The sequence below is a fragment of the Eublepharis macularius genome, chromosome 8 (assembly GCF_028583425.1).
Source record: "Eublepharis macularius isolate TG4126 chromosome 8, MPM_Emac_v1.0, whole genome shotgun sequence".
NCBI lineage: Eukaryota > Metazoa > Chordata > Lepidosauria > Squamata > Eublepharidae > Eublepharis > Eublepharis macularius.
This window is the reverse complement of record NC_072797.1, coordinates 34,058,755-34,073,638: the sequence shown is the minus strand read 5'-3', so window position 1 is coordinate 34,073,638 and position 14,884 is coordinate 34,058,755. Positions and strand designations below refer to the sequence as shown.

The window sequence follows — 14,884 nt, the reverse complement described above, 5'->3', positions numbered from 1 at the left end:
TAACCCCTTCTTATAAGCCTAGGGTAATGCCGATCGTCACTTTTGGGTCAGGAAGCAATTTTCCTCACACCAGTCTGGCTAGGGATCCTGACAGTGCTTTGACATCTTCTGGGCATGGAGCAGAGTCACCTAGGTGTATGAAGGGGTAGTTGTGAATTTCCTGCACTGTGCACAGGGTTGGTCTAGATCACCCTGGAGGTACCTTCCAACCCTATGATTCTATTATTCTAGTCCTAATTCAACATTCTATCCACAGTGGTTAGTTACTACACAATACTGGCTTCACTGGCCCTATTAAGTAAACAGGAAAGCTCTTACACAGGAGGTCATTGTGTCCATCAACCCTCAGAACTTGAATTCTTCTGTACTGATCACCTGGTTATCATCCCTGTTCCATCTTCCAATGAATTTTGGTTTTTTAGCAGAAACAAGTTTAGAAACAGACACCAAACATTGATCAAGATATTTGCTTCAATTCACAAGGATATCACGTGAGTTAATGTCACCAATTCCAATAAAAGAAAAGAAAGACATGAAAACTCATGTGGGAGATCTGGGTACATTTATACACCCACACAACATATGGACAGTGCTATCTTTGGGAAGCATCCAGCTAAAGTTAAGTATTTATGTCACAATGATTTGATTGGGACACATGTAAACATGTGCTTAAAGCTTCCTATAAGATCAATGACAGTTAAATGAACCCAACATAGTTCGAGTTCATTTTACCACAGTTCCAAATTAGTTAATCAAAATCTGGGTGGGGGCTAGACCAAATGGAAAACAAAAGCTGCCATGTATTATTCAACTGCTGAACAATAGCATAACGTGTTTTTAATAATTTCTCTTGTTCATGGATGTTGAAACACATCAAATTACTCATGTCTGAGTTACTACCTAACAATGCATAATCAATAACCCCCCAATAATTTACATGCAAGATTACAGAAAGCTTTTAAACCCTCACATTACATAAAGCTGTTAGCCAACTGTAAAAACCAAGCATCGTAATAATATGAACCCCTGCAGGGTGAAGACTGTGGTATCCTTTCACTATGGTCCTGAGTAAGCAGGAAAGTTTTCATATCACGAAACACTGCAATTAGGGCTCATTCCATCCTGTATTCAGTATCTGTCAGTTCCACACATAGTGATTTAAATGGTCCAGGGCAAAAACTTTCTCTGCAGCAGAAAGGTTTCCTTCCTTTCTCATTGTTTTGCTATAGGATTGATCTTAGTTCTCAAAATCAGTTAAGGACATGGAAATACTGTTGGGCTGTCATTAACATGTCAGGCCAAATTTCCAAAACAGAACATTTGCTGTCCCACATACGTAAATACCCTCTGTTAATCGATAGTTGTCAGAGTGCTTGTGCTGCAAATCAATCATGTCAGGTAGGCTAAATGTGGGGTATGAAGCACAGACAAACCCCAGCACTTGTACATGGTCCAAGCTTGTACATGATGTATTTGCTAATATTAAATCATTCAAAAAAATTAAATAATTTAAATCTTTCAATTCAAAATTTCCCAGAAAACCCACATCACGGGACTCTGTAATGTTTTCAAGTGCATCCCTTTGTGGAGTTGCTTCACAAAGACTGGAATACCACAGCCTTGGGCAGGAACATCATCAAAAGGAAGGGGCAGAGGAGAAGAAGAATTTCAAAACTGAGTTATTATCATCAGTGAAAGGCCATTGGCTAATGCTTTATTAAAAATGATGCTCTAGTTTATCATGCAACAAATATCTACTTACCTGTTGAAGCTAACACACACAAGAACAATCACATGGCTAAATCTCACAGAAGACCTTTAAGTGTAGCCCAGCTATCACTATTTGCCCTGAATCATGAAGTTAAGCAAGCTATTAAATGATGCTTCCTGCTTCTGGTGACCTCCTCTTACTGGCCTTATATTTATGGCTTGCTCAGCCAGATCAGTTGAAACAAAAGACATAATAGCTTCACATGTCCAGCCAATGCTCTTCCAAGTGTACAAAGCTGACTTTGATTTGCATCCCTTGTGCTCTTTACAGCCAGAGGAAAATGAAACCGCTGCCTTTACTTTCAGAACTGCACGTGATCTATTAAATGGTGATGTCAAGGGAGAGCTGTGTGCTATGGACGGTGTGGAAATACTGCTGTAAAGGCAGTGAGTTTTTGGTTTGCTCCCAAATTCCTCTTTAAAAAAGAACAGTTACCTTGCCTTGATATGTGCCTCCACACCCCATGTTCCACATAAATGGCTACCAATGAAAGTGCTTAATGTTATGACATCAAGGAGCATAAGTATGTTTAAGCTTAGGCGGGGGTGGGGATGGAAATTCTGTCCTGGCAGCATGCGCTACGGCCATAATGTGTAGTTCTTTCCTCAGAGGCAGAATTACCATGAAAGCTTTATAGTATTCAGCTGCAGGGTGCTCAATAAAAAAGCAATTTTTCCTCTTAGCACGTCCATCTTCAAGATGCCTTCTCTCAGATTCATGAAGCTGATCCTAATTTGGTCAGCCATTTTTTGTTTGCCTTGACTAAACTACTACGCTTTAAAACAGCATAAAAGTTTAAACCCATTCTTCCGAACGAAGCATATTTGTCTCACATGAGCAGCTTATACAGCAACTTTTCACAAGAAATCAATAATGTACTCATATTGCCTGATGCAGCTTCCGTATTTTCCAGAAACATGCCTCCACAGACACTCAGTACAAATATGCTGCCCAACAGAGTAATGTGATGTTCTGCCACCAAGTGTGAATGAGCGACAAACCCACGACTGTGCATTGAAGAACTCTGAATCCAGGCTGCGAGGGATGCTTTGCACTTCCATACTAATTCAATCCAAGTTACAGCTGCATACCTCAAACACTTAACCGAGAACTAGTTAAAGTGCTATGACCCACACACACAATATTGGCAGAACAGATGCGCCTGATGTTCCATTCCAAACACTACCCTAAAGACACCTTCCTGCACCAAAAGTCAAAAGCCCAAGAGCACATGGCAGAGGGCCCATGCTGTAAATTTCTTCCCACTCCAGCATAGCTCTAGTTCTCAGGAAAGGGGAGCGGGGAGGGAGGAAGAGAGAGAATGTTAGCAATGGGAACATCCATTGTGTTGGAGTATTTGAAAAATTTAAAAGCTGCAGAACATTGCTGCCCATCCTTTTACAGTGACAGGATAGAGGAGAACATTAACTGTGAATTGTGTTACAGCTGTACTGATGGCTTAATGGGATTCATCCAAGCTATTGGTTATGTCTTATAAAACTATCAGCGACCTGTCTCTGAGCTACTACCTGCCTGTGGTGGGGGGTCCATACGTCTTTTAAGATCTCAGTGAATATCCTCATTCCATCACTAAATTCTTGGACCCCTGGTAAGCAAGCACCTGGGATTTTTGTAACCTAGTCCATTACAAGCACTCTTTGAAAGAGGAGAATGTCTTTTGAAAATAAAGGCTCTCTCTCTCTCGCTCTATTTTTTCTAAAGTTCAAAGCAATTATCTTGTAACTCCTTTCAGGGTCTAATAGTGACTGCTGCCAATAAGTATTTCTTTTTAAGCTGTGAATAGAAAGTCTGTATGGATACAAGCTATGATGAACATCGAAGCCCCAGTAAAGTTCCAATACACCTAAATCAGAAGAGATTTCACTTAAGAGGTGGGCAAATTATGGCCTGGAGACTACATCCAGTTTGTGGAAGGTTTTCATCTGGGCCCCAGTGAACTTGTCAAAAGAATCAGCCCGTTGCAAACAGCATGTTCTACAGCAGCCAGCAACAGCCAGCCACTTACTAGTACCTACCATTTGTGGTCCCCAAGAGATGTGACACCGGGCAAGAGCCAGAGGAGCAGAAGCTCAAAGAGCATGAGGTATAACACTACTGAAGACACCACAGTAGATGGACAATGATGGCTGAGATGTATTTGCCCTCAAACTCCTACAGGTTGTTCCTTTTATTTAAGACTCATGAATCTCTTGTGCAAATTCAAGTCAGCTACTTTCCGTAACTGTAGTTAAATGCATGTGCTTACTACTGGTGTGAGATAAAACAGCTGTTTGCTTTTTAATACCACAGGCTTAGATCCTATCCTCTTTCCAACTTGCAGGGAACACTTCTGCCAGTGGATGAAGTGGAAGGAGATTTTTTTTTTTTTTGGCAATCTCCCTTTCCCACTGCAAACCCACAGTTCACATAATATAGGAACCTGGCTGGATCAGCCCAGTGGTTCATCTAGTCCAGAGAACTGTTTCATGCAGCAGCCACCCAGTTGCTCTGAAGGACCAACAAAAAAGACACAGATATCAAGGCTTCCCTGATGCTGCCTCCTGGTACTGGTACTCAAGGACTGTTGCCTCTGAAAGCAGAAGTTCAGTTTACTAAACACAGCAAGTATCTACTGATATCCTCCTTGACTGTCTAGTCCCATTTTAAAGCAATCTAAGCTCACATGACTATCAGTAAGTCCACTGGCAGTGAATTCAAGAATCTAACCACTTGCTGAGTAATGTAGTGTAAGTCACTGAATATGTAGCAATGCTGACTATGAAAGCTGTCTGTCCTGCCTAGGAATTTCATTGATTCCTCCCAAATTTTAGTATTACGAAAGAGGCAGGAAAAGCTCTGTCTGCTTTCTCCGCCCCATACAAAGTTTGTTAAACCTCAATCATACCCAAGCCGTTCTTCGGGAGTCTGCTAACTTTCGGACATACAACAGAAGGGGAAAAGGCAGAAAGTTCCCCATTTATCTAGTGCAGCTAGACAGACTCTCCCACTTAACAGTGGGTAATGTTGGCAGCAAGTACTTTGTCTCTAGTGGGAACATGGTAACCTCACAGATTTGGGGTGTTGCAAATCTCCCTGACTACCAACTGTCATAATATTTGCCTTACAGAGCAACCCCCTAACCACAGAAAAACTTTACTTTCACCATGCACTTAAACGATTTCTGCAGCTACAGCCTTTATTTGGATATAAGTTGGAGTTTGTTTGTGTATTTATGCCCACACAATTACAATACCTAGATTTGCCGCCGCCCCCAGGATGAAAAGTTTGTCAACTCAACTGGGATCAGAAAACGGCCTTAGGGAAATTGTGCAATTTTTGTCACCTGCTTTCTGCTTGCAATGTTTTGGGCCTTTTAGGTCTAATTTGTGACAAACATTTTTTAAAAAGTTTACCAAAGAAAGGAACATTTTAGCTCAAAAACCAGTGGGGTGACAACTAACAGAAGGCTGGAATGGGAAGCTAAGATCAAATACAGTGTAGCTAAAAGATTAAAAGCTATCATTCCCTAGGGAAAGGATACCCAGTCCACAACCACCTTCACACAACAAGGAAATCAACAGGCTTAAATCCTAACCATACTGTCTACAAGCGGCAAGCTTCCACGACAACAGAAAATGGAGGGGGGGCTGTTTTCACCAATTCCCATCTCCTGCTCCAGACCCTTTGCCCTCCCCTCCTTCCTGTTCCCAAGGGTCAAGGCAGACTACACACACAACCAGTCTGGCACCTCATGATCAGATGTTTCAATAGTCTCAACTTAACAGGTACTTTTAAAATTTACAATCAAGTATTTAAAAATGCAGTACTTACACTGCCAGAACGCTCACCACAATAAGCTATCCTTGTGATATATCATCCAGCATTGTATTAACTGGATGCTGACAAAAAAACAAACAAAAAACGCTGCTAGCGGAAAAAACCAACTAAGTTATCAAAGACACTGCTTCTTGGAGACTCTAGGGTTTTCTTCTCCAAGATCACGTGGAACAAAAGATCATAGGTACAACAAGTGCAATAAGTTAGGTTCATATGCTAACTCTTCTGCCAGCCCACATTCCTTACATGGAACTCTTTATTAATAATGGCGAGTCTGATGCTAATTAACAAAGAGGTAACATAAAAAAGACAGAGAAGCTGTTAAAACAGACAAGAGGCAGATCAACACATTAATCAGTAAGCCTGCTTCCCAATGTATTTGATTTGCTAACACCAATCGTAAGAATTTTATCTTACTAATAAGTTCTACTACATGCTCCCAAATAATATCAGGCCTCCTCAGACAGTGCCCATATGTAACTTCCACTTTCAAAAACTACCAGATGTATCCACTTGAAATAAGAAAGAAATTAAAAAATTTAACTATTTTTACAAGTAAGTGCAGCAAGTATGGCTTAACATGTTTTAGGTTTTAAAACCTATGTTTCATTCATGTTGCAGCTGTGGCCTTTCAGAACTGATTTCAGAGGGATGGCTTGGTTTAGTTAGAAGCCCTTACAATAAGGGGTAAATACATGGAGCCTTATATACTCAGTATTTCATAGAACAATGAAATGCTATAGGAACCCATTTCAAAGAGAGCAGGGAAAACAGTTCAATAAGGATGCATTAAGGCTTAAATATCTGATCTTTGATATAGTCAAGACCACTGGCTTTATTTTTTAAACCCATACTTTGGACATCTGAAGCTCCCTTATACCCAAAAAAATCACTGGCCCACCTAAGCTCAGTATTGTCCACTCTGACTGTCAGTGGCTCTCCAAAGTCCCAAAGGAAGGTCTCTGAAGATCTGCAGTCCAAGACTTTTTTCACGGAAGACTCCAAGCACTGAATGCAGGAACTCCTAAATACAAAGTATGTGGCTCTACTACTGAGACACAACCCTTCTCTTAACTAACCTTATGACTGTAGTGGAGTCATAGGTCAAATATTCATCTCCTTTTAAGCAGAGGGATCTGTACCTTTGGCATGCATACCTAAAATACAGGCCCACATAATTAAGCCACTAACTGTGAACTGTGTCCACAGGAAAAAAAAATACCAATACTCCTGAAGAATAACCTCACAAGGTCTGAAACATGGAGGAGTCCTGGTGGCATCCTTGAAAGCCTTTATGATATACTGCAATTGTAACAAAATAGCTGACCATACCTTTCAGCACCACAAACTGACAATTCCAAACAGATGGAAATAAAAAAAACATAGGAATAGAGAGGGAATTTCAGTCACAAGCAGCTACCAAATCTTAAACTATGTGCAGCTTGTTTCCAGCATCTTGAACAAGTGCTGATGCTAGAAATAAAGCTGGCTTGGAGAAGAGCACTGAGAGGGGAGAAGAAAAGAGATTCTGGGAAGGTTAGTTAGCAGCAGGTTCAGCTTCCACCCTACCTCTTTTGCTCAAAAAAAGTCATTCACCCCTATTTTGAAAATATTGGAACAGACAGAGGTTTAAACAAATGTGTCTGCCAGTTGCACATAGTTATAATCTGATGATATCAAAAGCCCACAGGTAACCCTGATCATGAGAGTGAAATCTGCATGAAAAGCTTTTTAATTCATTTTGTATAAGACACTGATACATTCAGCACCCATAGCAAAGGAAGACCCTGATTAACTTTGAGTATACCAATGTCCAGGTGAAAGCAACTTTGAAAAAGTATCATTTATGGGTTTGAGACCAGGATGCTCAAACTTACTGAAACCTAGCAAGCACTAAAGACAGAACATCTGTAAATTTGTTGGTATGTTGAGACCAAAATGCAAGGGCTACAGGTTGCCAAACAGACCTGCCAAAGCATCAGGACCCAAACTCACAACAGAAAAGAAAGACTTGGCCCATGTGCCACCACAAACCTTATCAGGGAAGAAAAGCCACAGAGCGGCCCATGTAATAAGGCTGGCCACCATTCAATCAAGGTTTCCACACTGGCTTGGCTCTCTGGCTAAGCAATAATGCTGCTACAGCCATTCATCTTTACAGATCAAATACTTACCCCTTTTAAAGCAAAGATCTGCCTTCCTCTGCACCTTGGTTTGACAGGAACTATGGGTGACACTAAGGTGCTATTTGACTGTCATCTACTTTGAACAAAAACTTACTGTCAAACAAAGATTGTAGGAGCCTGATTTAAATTTCTCAATGTCTCCAGGTTGACAGTTTTCCTTCCAGGTCAGATCCAGAAAATAAGCATGCTAAGCACACCCACTTCCCTCAGTTATATTGCAAGGTGTGCATATGAATGTTGGATTGCACTAATGCTCAAGTCGTCATCCTGGCATCTAAACTGGATTAACTAGTAAGCAGATTTCTAACCAGCCCACCTCCTAGAAGCATTTTAAGTTGTGCAACATAAAATGGTACCTATCATCAGCAGTCTGTTTTACCGCTGATTTCATACATGTACAGTCTACATAAACCCCACCCTGAACTTTGTGCCAGAAAATAAGCATTGGAACACTGCATTTAAATAAGGAGCAAATTATGAGATTACTTTGGTTTCAATAGCTTTTTTGACTCCTACCAGTACCACATACTCTCATTTTAAACTGCTCATTTATGAGACTTCAACAGATGGGGGCGTAAGCTGCTATCACCACAACTGGCCACAGCACAAAAACTGTTACATGCTCCACTAAGTACTGCAGTGACTGGCAACCTAACAAACCGGTTGAGACCAGAGTCTGGGAATTTAGAACTGGTTAACACAGCAACCTGAACTAGCCCCAGGTGTACATATAAGCCTTTTGATGGCTGTAACAGTCATGGACTCTGACCACTGCTACAGTCATAAAGCTCCACCCCAGCCCTTTCAGGTACAACAAGGAAGTCATTGCTACTTCCCTTCGCTGCAAGTAATGGCAGGCACAGGCACTCCCCAAACAGGGCCCCACAGCAGGCTGTGCCAACCAGCTTGTAACAAGCAGCCACGCACAGGGACCAGTTCACAAGGTCCTGTGTGAGCACGCCCCTCTCCCCAGTTATCTCAATTTGTTTAATCTCACAAGCAAAATAAATGTTTAGCAACTGACAGCAATGTGCCTGCCTATGGAACCACAGACTACCATTAATTAAGCTTACAGCACAAAAAACAAGATGATAATATAATGCTTGTTCGGAAGTAGAATTATTGTCTAACATGGAGAGGAAAGGAGAAGTAGAAAGCACACTGCTGTCTTCTCTGATCAGCGAAGTTGAGCTGCTTTTCTGGTTTCAAGGCAGAGGCTGGCATTTGGAGCAGAGGAAGGAGTCAGTCGGGCTAAGAGGCAGGATGCCTGGGAAATGCTACAGTAGAATCTGTCATGTGACTACTATTCTGACTGTAGCTGTAACTCATATTACTAACGTACATCTTGATAGATTCTCAAAAGCATGCAGGGCGGTATCAAAACCGGTTCTGATGCAACTATCACAGCTGGGCAGATGGAGCTAGGCCGGGGTGCCCAAGGCACAACCCATGCACCTGGAGCAGCAAGAAACCCACCCCAACCATAAAAACATGCTGGAGAACAAAGGCAACGTTAATTTCTGCAACAGCAAACAATGTTGTAATGTTTCCAAACAGGTCCATCTGCAATACTGCAAGCCCAGAGGTAGAAATACACTGCCACAAAAGCTAACACACACACACAACACAGTATTATAAGTATCAAAATTTGCAAACAAGAACAGGCAAAAGGGGGCTCAAAATCCCATTAACACAGAGGAGAAGACTGATTAAATCCTGACCAAAGAAGAACCCACTTATCCATCTGCTGATCCTTATCCAAGAGGAGCATCAGCGAGAAGGAACACTCATTTGTTCCACTGCCAATTAATGAGAACGTTTCACATTTACCTTTAAAAAGAACTGCACATTCTCTGTTGTTCAGAAAAACTGACTTTTTTTACGCAAATAACTCAAAGTTTATAAGCCATTACAAAATTTCTGTAGTGCCATAGTTAAACTATATTTACCGAAGCTCTAGCATCCTCAAATCAGTACTTAAAGAAAAAACACAACAATGCAGTATCTGTTTATCAGCTTCCTAAGTGTATGGTGTGCACTGATGGTTACAAGAGAAATGAATCCTGATGTGGACACTGCCCTTTGTGTCCTATATGCACGTAGCTGAACAGCAAAGTTTTATACTATTTGCATAGTGATATATTGTTTAAAACTTTGGCCTGCCAAAGTTTAGAATGACTCAGAGTACAGCTTTGCCCTGTATGACATAGCTTCACAAAATGTTTCTGAAGTCAGTAGAGAGAACTTGAAGTAAACATATTAAATAAAAATGTGGTATCTTTTGGGTGTTACATATAATTCTTACCTTTTTAGACATAAAATGAACATAAGACTAGTCTGCTGAGATCTATGGTTTTGACAATACAATCTGCTGGGGCAAGTTTTAATGTACAAGGTTTAAGAAGCAGAACAGTCTTGGTATAAATTTTTTTAAAGGCACACATATCAAGAGAAGCATCTCATATGTAGTAGGACAATTTCTGTTCTAATACACAGCTCAAAACTGGCACACGCGCGCACACACTCTCATCATTTCAACAAAAAATTTACTTGCTGGCTTGCAGAAAGGATGCTAACGAGAATTAAAGACATCCAAGTCCCAATATCCCTGCTAACATTTGTTAATGTTATGCTGCAGAACCCATGCTACATGCACACTGTAGATACCAAGGACAAGTATTAAAGGAAGCTGAATTGCAACATGAACGCAATAATTTTTTTTGTATAAACACACTAATTTCTGCTCTGTTTTGTAGCCACTCTGCCCCAAGGCAAGTCACAATACAGCACCAAAAATGAGGACGAGCTAATTTACAAAACCAATCAACTACAAAACAAAATTGTGAACATCAGCATAGGAAGATGTCCTATGGATTTGAGAGAGGTCATTCATTTATTCTTTCTGCCCTATGTAAAGCCTTTATGAACCTTAACAAGCCTCACATTTGCCGAAGGAAAATATTTGTGATTTGGAAAACATCAGCATCTGCTATGTTCATCTCTCACCACACCCCATATAAAATCACATTTAAACAGTGCTGTGAAATACCAAGTTTCCATACATTAATAGCCTGGCGAGATTCCAACCATGTATGAAAGAAAGTGTACTTGCAGCATGCAGCATTCTGCATGTTTATTTAAGTATTCCAGAAGCAGCCTGGACACGAGATATATTTATGCATATTTTCCCCTGCTCAAATTGACCTTTGCCAGCATCATCCAGCGTCCCTCCCCTTTCCAAGGCTACGCAAGTTATTTTTTCCTCCTTTCAGGAGTTCTGAGTGAGGTCTCTTCTAAATGCTGAAAGCAAGCAAAGCAAAGCCCATGCTGGGTGTCTGTCTCCGAGAGAAGATTGCATCTTTTATTTATCCCCCCTTGGCTTTATTTTCACAGTGAATTCCTAGCTTAAATGTAATCAGCCAAGAAACCCTCCCTATGTGCACTCCTGTCATTCCTCATCCCTCGCAAGTGGAGTCAAGCAGAGGCCAAAAAAAAAAAAAAGCCCTCAGCAATGCCAGCCAAACCAGAAAGAGGCTCAATTCTAGTGGTGCCACTGATAAACAGAGAGGTGCCTCAATCCCTGCTAGAGGGACAGACCCAGAAGTCTGGAGGAATGTTAATTAGAACTTAGAAGAGTGCCCAGAGCTAAATCATTTGCAGGCAGAAGGGAAAGGCATGAAAGTCTGTCTCACAACCCAACAAATCTACTCAAATCCAAACTGGCTTTGACTTTTTCTTTTAAAAGCAGAGAAAGGTACCCCCTCCCACCATCACAGAAGGTACAGCAGCATGGCCACATTAAAACCGCAACTTGCAAGGAGCGCCCACATCTTTGAATATCAAGTGATACTGGCCACAAGAAAATGGAGATCTTGTAAAGAAGGCATACGGAGGGAACTATGGTGCTGAGCACAGTGGGTTTCAACCCACTTCAAGTCATCTCATCTGTGGTCAAATGCTGGAGCTGGGCGGGGAGGACCACAGTTTTTGTTTAACATTTCATGTTGGAGCAAGCTGGGTAAGTCTGAGTAGCAGAAAAAAATCTTGATCTGTGCAGCTTCAAAACCGCCAGCTCTCCTTCCCCTTTGTCAGATCCTCAGGCAGAGAAAAGCAATGAAAGAGCCTCTTTTGTTTGGTTCCCCCCTTTTCATGGAGCAACAGAAAAGGACACAAACAAACATGAAAATGAGAAAGTGCCAGGCCCTCCTCCAGTGGGGGTGGGGAGCCTGAAGGCTGCTCGAGATGTGCAGACACACGCAAACCGCTGGCAAGGCAAGTACAACAAAAGATCCAGCTCCAGAGAGATCCGCACGCCAACCAGGAAGTTTCGTTAGAGAAATAACCACCCAGCTGCTTATTTACAGAAACTTAATCCCAAAGGCAGAGAAGGGAGAAAGCCAAGCATACAGATCCTACCTCCTCCCCTCTTATCAAGAGCAGTCACCCCTCCCCTACACCTCATCTGATGGAAGGAAGAGAAGGCACCCCCCCCCCACCCCAGCCCTTTGATTTAAAGCGAGAAGGGAGGGAAGCTTTATCTTGCAAAAATAATTAAACCTGCACTCAAAGGAGAAGAAAGTGTGGATTTAGAAGAAGAGCCTCACTTCTCTTGTTGGGGGGGGGGATAAAAACCTGCCACCGTCTAAAGCTATTTGGCAGCATCCTGGCTGTCTCTGCCTTCCTGCACAGCCATCCCGCTAGGCAGCCAGCCTCTGCCTCTCCTAGACAAGCTTCCTTTCATCCCCAGTTTCATCAGTAGCTTGACAGCTTTACGACCCAATGACCTACCCCCAGTGCCACCACAAACAAAACCTAGAAGGACAAGAGCGAGTGAGAGGCAGAGAAAGCGCCCAAGGAACCCCTGCAAAGCCAACAACAGTGGATTTCCTTGCCTCCTCCAGTCCTGCTGTCCTAGAAATGTCTTTGTTTGGAGACTCCAACCTCTCCTGGCAAAGCCAAGCGATAAGGAGGCATTCCTGCCCCCCCTCCCCCTGGGGGCTCCTTCTGCTGATTCACTTCCATTCACACAATCTGCTGCTGGGAATCGAGGGGGGGGGAGTAAAGAGCAAAAGGGACAATCGAGACACTGTGCGAAAGAAGATGCGGGGAAGGAGGGGAGCCGCTCCTGGCGCAGGGCTGCAATGGTCTGGTGTAGCCAAGGGCAGGTTTAAAAGGGGGAAAGAACAGGCGGAAAGAGAGCGGAGAGGAATGAGATGATCCCCGGGTGTTTTGTCTGGATGGGAGGGAAGATTATGCGGGGAAGCTTAACGGCAGAAGGCTGAAGGGGGGTGGGAGAGGAAGGGCTGGCTGCGGGGCACGGAGCTGCAGGGATGACCGGGATTCCGAGGAGACTCGGGAGGGGGCGGGAGGGGAAAAGAAGAAAACACAAATAAAGCGGGGCGGGGGGGGGGGCCGCAGAGGAACCGCGAGCGGCTCTGCAGCGCAGGTGGAGGAGCCGGGGGGGGGGCATTCGCGCTTCCCCCAACGGAAGCAGGTTTCGAGAGCGGGCGACGGCGCAACCCGAAAGGGGACAAGAAGCTCCCCCGCCCGCCCGCCGCACCCACCCGCCGTCCCCTCGCAGGCCGAGTGACTCACCGACTTGCAGGACGTTGTCGACGCAGCCGCCGTCGAGCAGCGCGATCCCCCTGCGGAACGGCAGGCGGTTTTCGTCGGCGGCGGCGTCCGCTGCTCCGCCGCCCCCGGGCGCAGCGTTACTGCTGGCGGCGCCGCTGTTGCCGGCCGCGACCGAGGCGGTGCCGGCGGCGCCGGTGGACCCGACGGCGGTAGATCCTGCGCCCGGAGCGGCGGCTGTGGCGGTCGAGGGACTGCTGGCGGCGGCGGCGTCCTCGGCGGCGGCGCCGGTGTTGAAGGAGGAGTACATGCAGATCTCCCTCTCGCTGCGGGGGAAGGACCAGTAGACGATGCGGCGCTGGACGGGCTCCGGGATGCGCTCGAACCGCTCCTCTACCCGCTGGAAGGGCCACTTCTCCGCCACCCGCCGCGCCGCAATGTCCAGCAGCGACTCCGGGCTCTGCGTCTTGCCCAGCGGCAGCACCCCCAGCGCAGCATAGGCGGCGGCCAGGGCGGGCGAGAGCGCAACGGCGGCCGAGGATGAGGCGGCGGCGGAGGAGGAGGGTCCCGCCAGGCACAGCGTCCCGCCGCCGCCCAGGCCCCCTTCGCCGCCGCCCACCGTCCGCTGGCCCGGCCTGCACCCGGCGCCGTAGCCCGGTCTGCAGCAGAGGCGCTTGGCGGGGGGAGGGAGCTGACCGCGCTCCGCCATGATCGCGCCGCTTCTAAGGAGACGGCGGAAGTGGCTGTACTCTATAAACGGCACCAGGAAGCCCGCGAGAGGCTGCCGGGGAGCCGGCCCCGCCCCCGCGCCGCCAAATATGGGTGTGGGGGCGGGGCCAACCGCCGCTCCCACAGAGGGAGGGGAGGGGAAGGGCGGGGATATGCAAAAGCAGGAGGGAGGAAGAGGCCACAAACATAAATAGAAACGGGGCCCGAGGCCGTGTGCTCAGCGCGTCAGCGGTGACGGAGCGAGGGGGGAGAAAGGCACTGAGCGGAGAGGGGGTGGGGCAACCCACACCCACCCGCCGCCTTCATCGTCTGTCTGTCCGCTTTCTCCCCCCACCCGCTCTTCTCCTCTTACGTACGCTCGCCCCAGCCCTCCCTCGGCCGCGCCTCACGCGTGTGGCTCGTGGTGGGAAAAGGGGGCGGGGCCTGCCGACTCCCTTTTGTGGTGCCATATAGGGGAAATGGAATGCGGGGGCGGGGCCTCTCAACCCGGTCACCTCGCCGGCGCGCTCTCTAGGGGGAGGGGGCGCTGACAGGAATAAACAAAAAGAGTCTCGGCGAAAGCGCCGGGCTCGCCAGGCGGGGAAATACGGTAGAGGCCAGTCTGCCAGCCAACCGCCGCTGGGAGAAGCGAGGGAGGAACGCGGCGACCGTTAGAAGGCTTCTCCCCGTCTAAGGCGAAGAAGCAGAGCGAGGGTGGTCGGGTTTTGGAGCGGCTCGCAAAGGTGGGTCTGTTGGGAGGGGGGATCTCTGATTTTTAGGGAGTTCTTGGAAGAAGGCGTCCACAGAGGTG

At 45.7% G+C, this 14,884-nt stretch overlaps 1 protein-coding gene across 1 annotated transcript in view; it reads right to left on the bottom strand.

Moving 5' to 3' along the window:
• Nucleotides 1-14,074, bottom strand: part of ZSWIM6 (zinc finger SWIM-type containing 6) — a 102,592-nt gene extending 88,518 nt beyond the window's left edge. Inside the window, exon 1 of the mRNA XM_054987246.1 lies at nucleotides 13,390-14,074. Within this exon, the coding sequence (XP_054843221.1) occupies nucleotides 13,390-14,074 (685 nt within the window). The remainder of the gene's footprint in view (nucleotides 1-13,389) is intronic.
• Nucleotides 14,075-14,884: the final 810 nt, after the last annotated feature.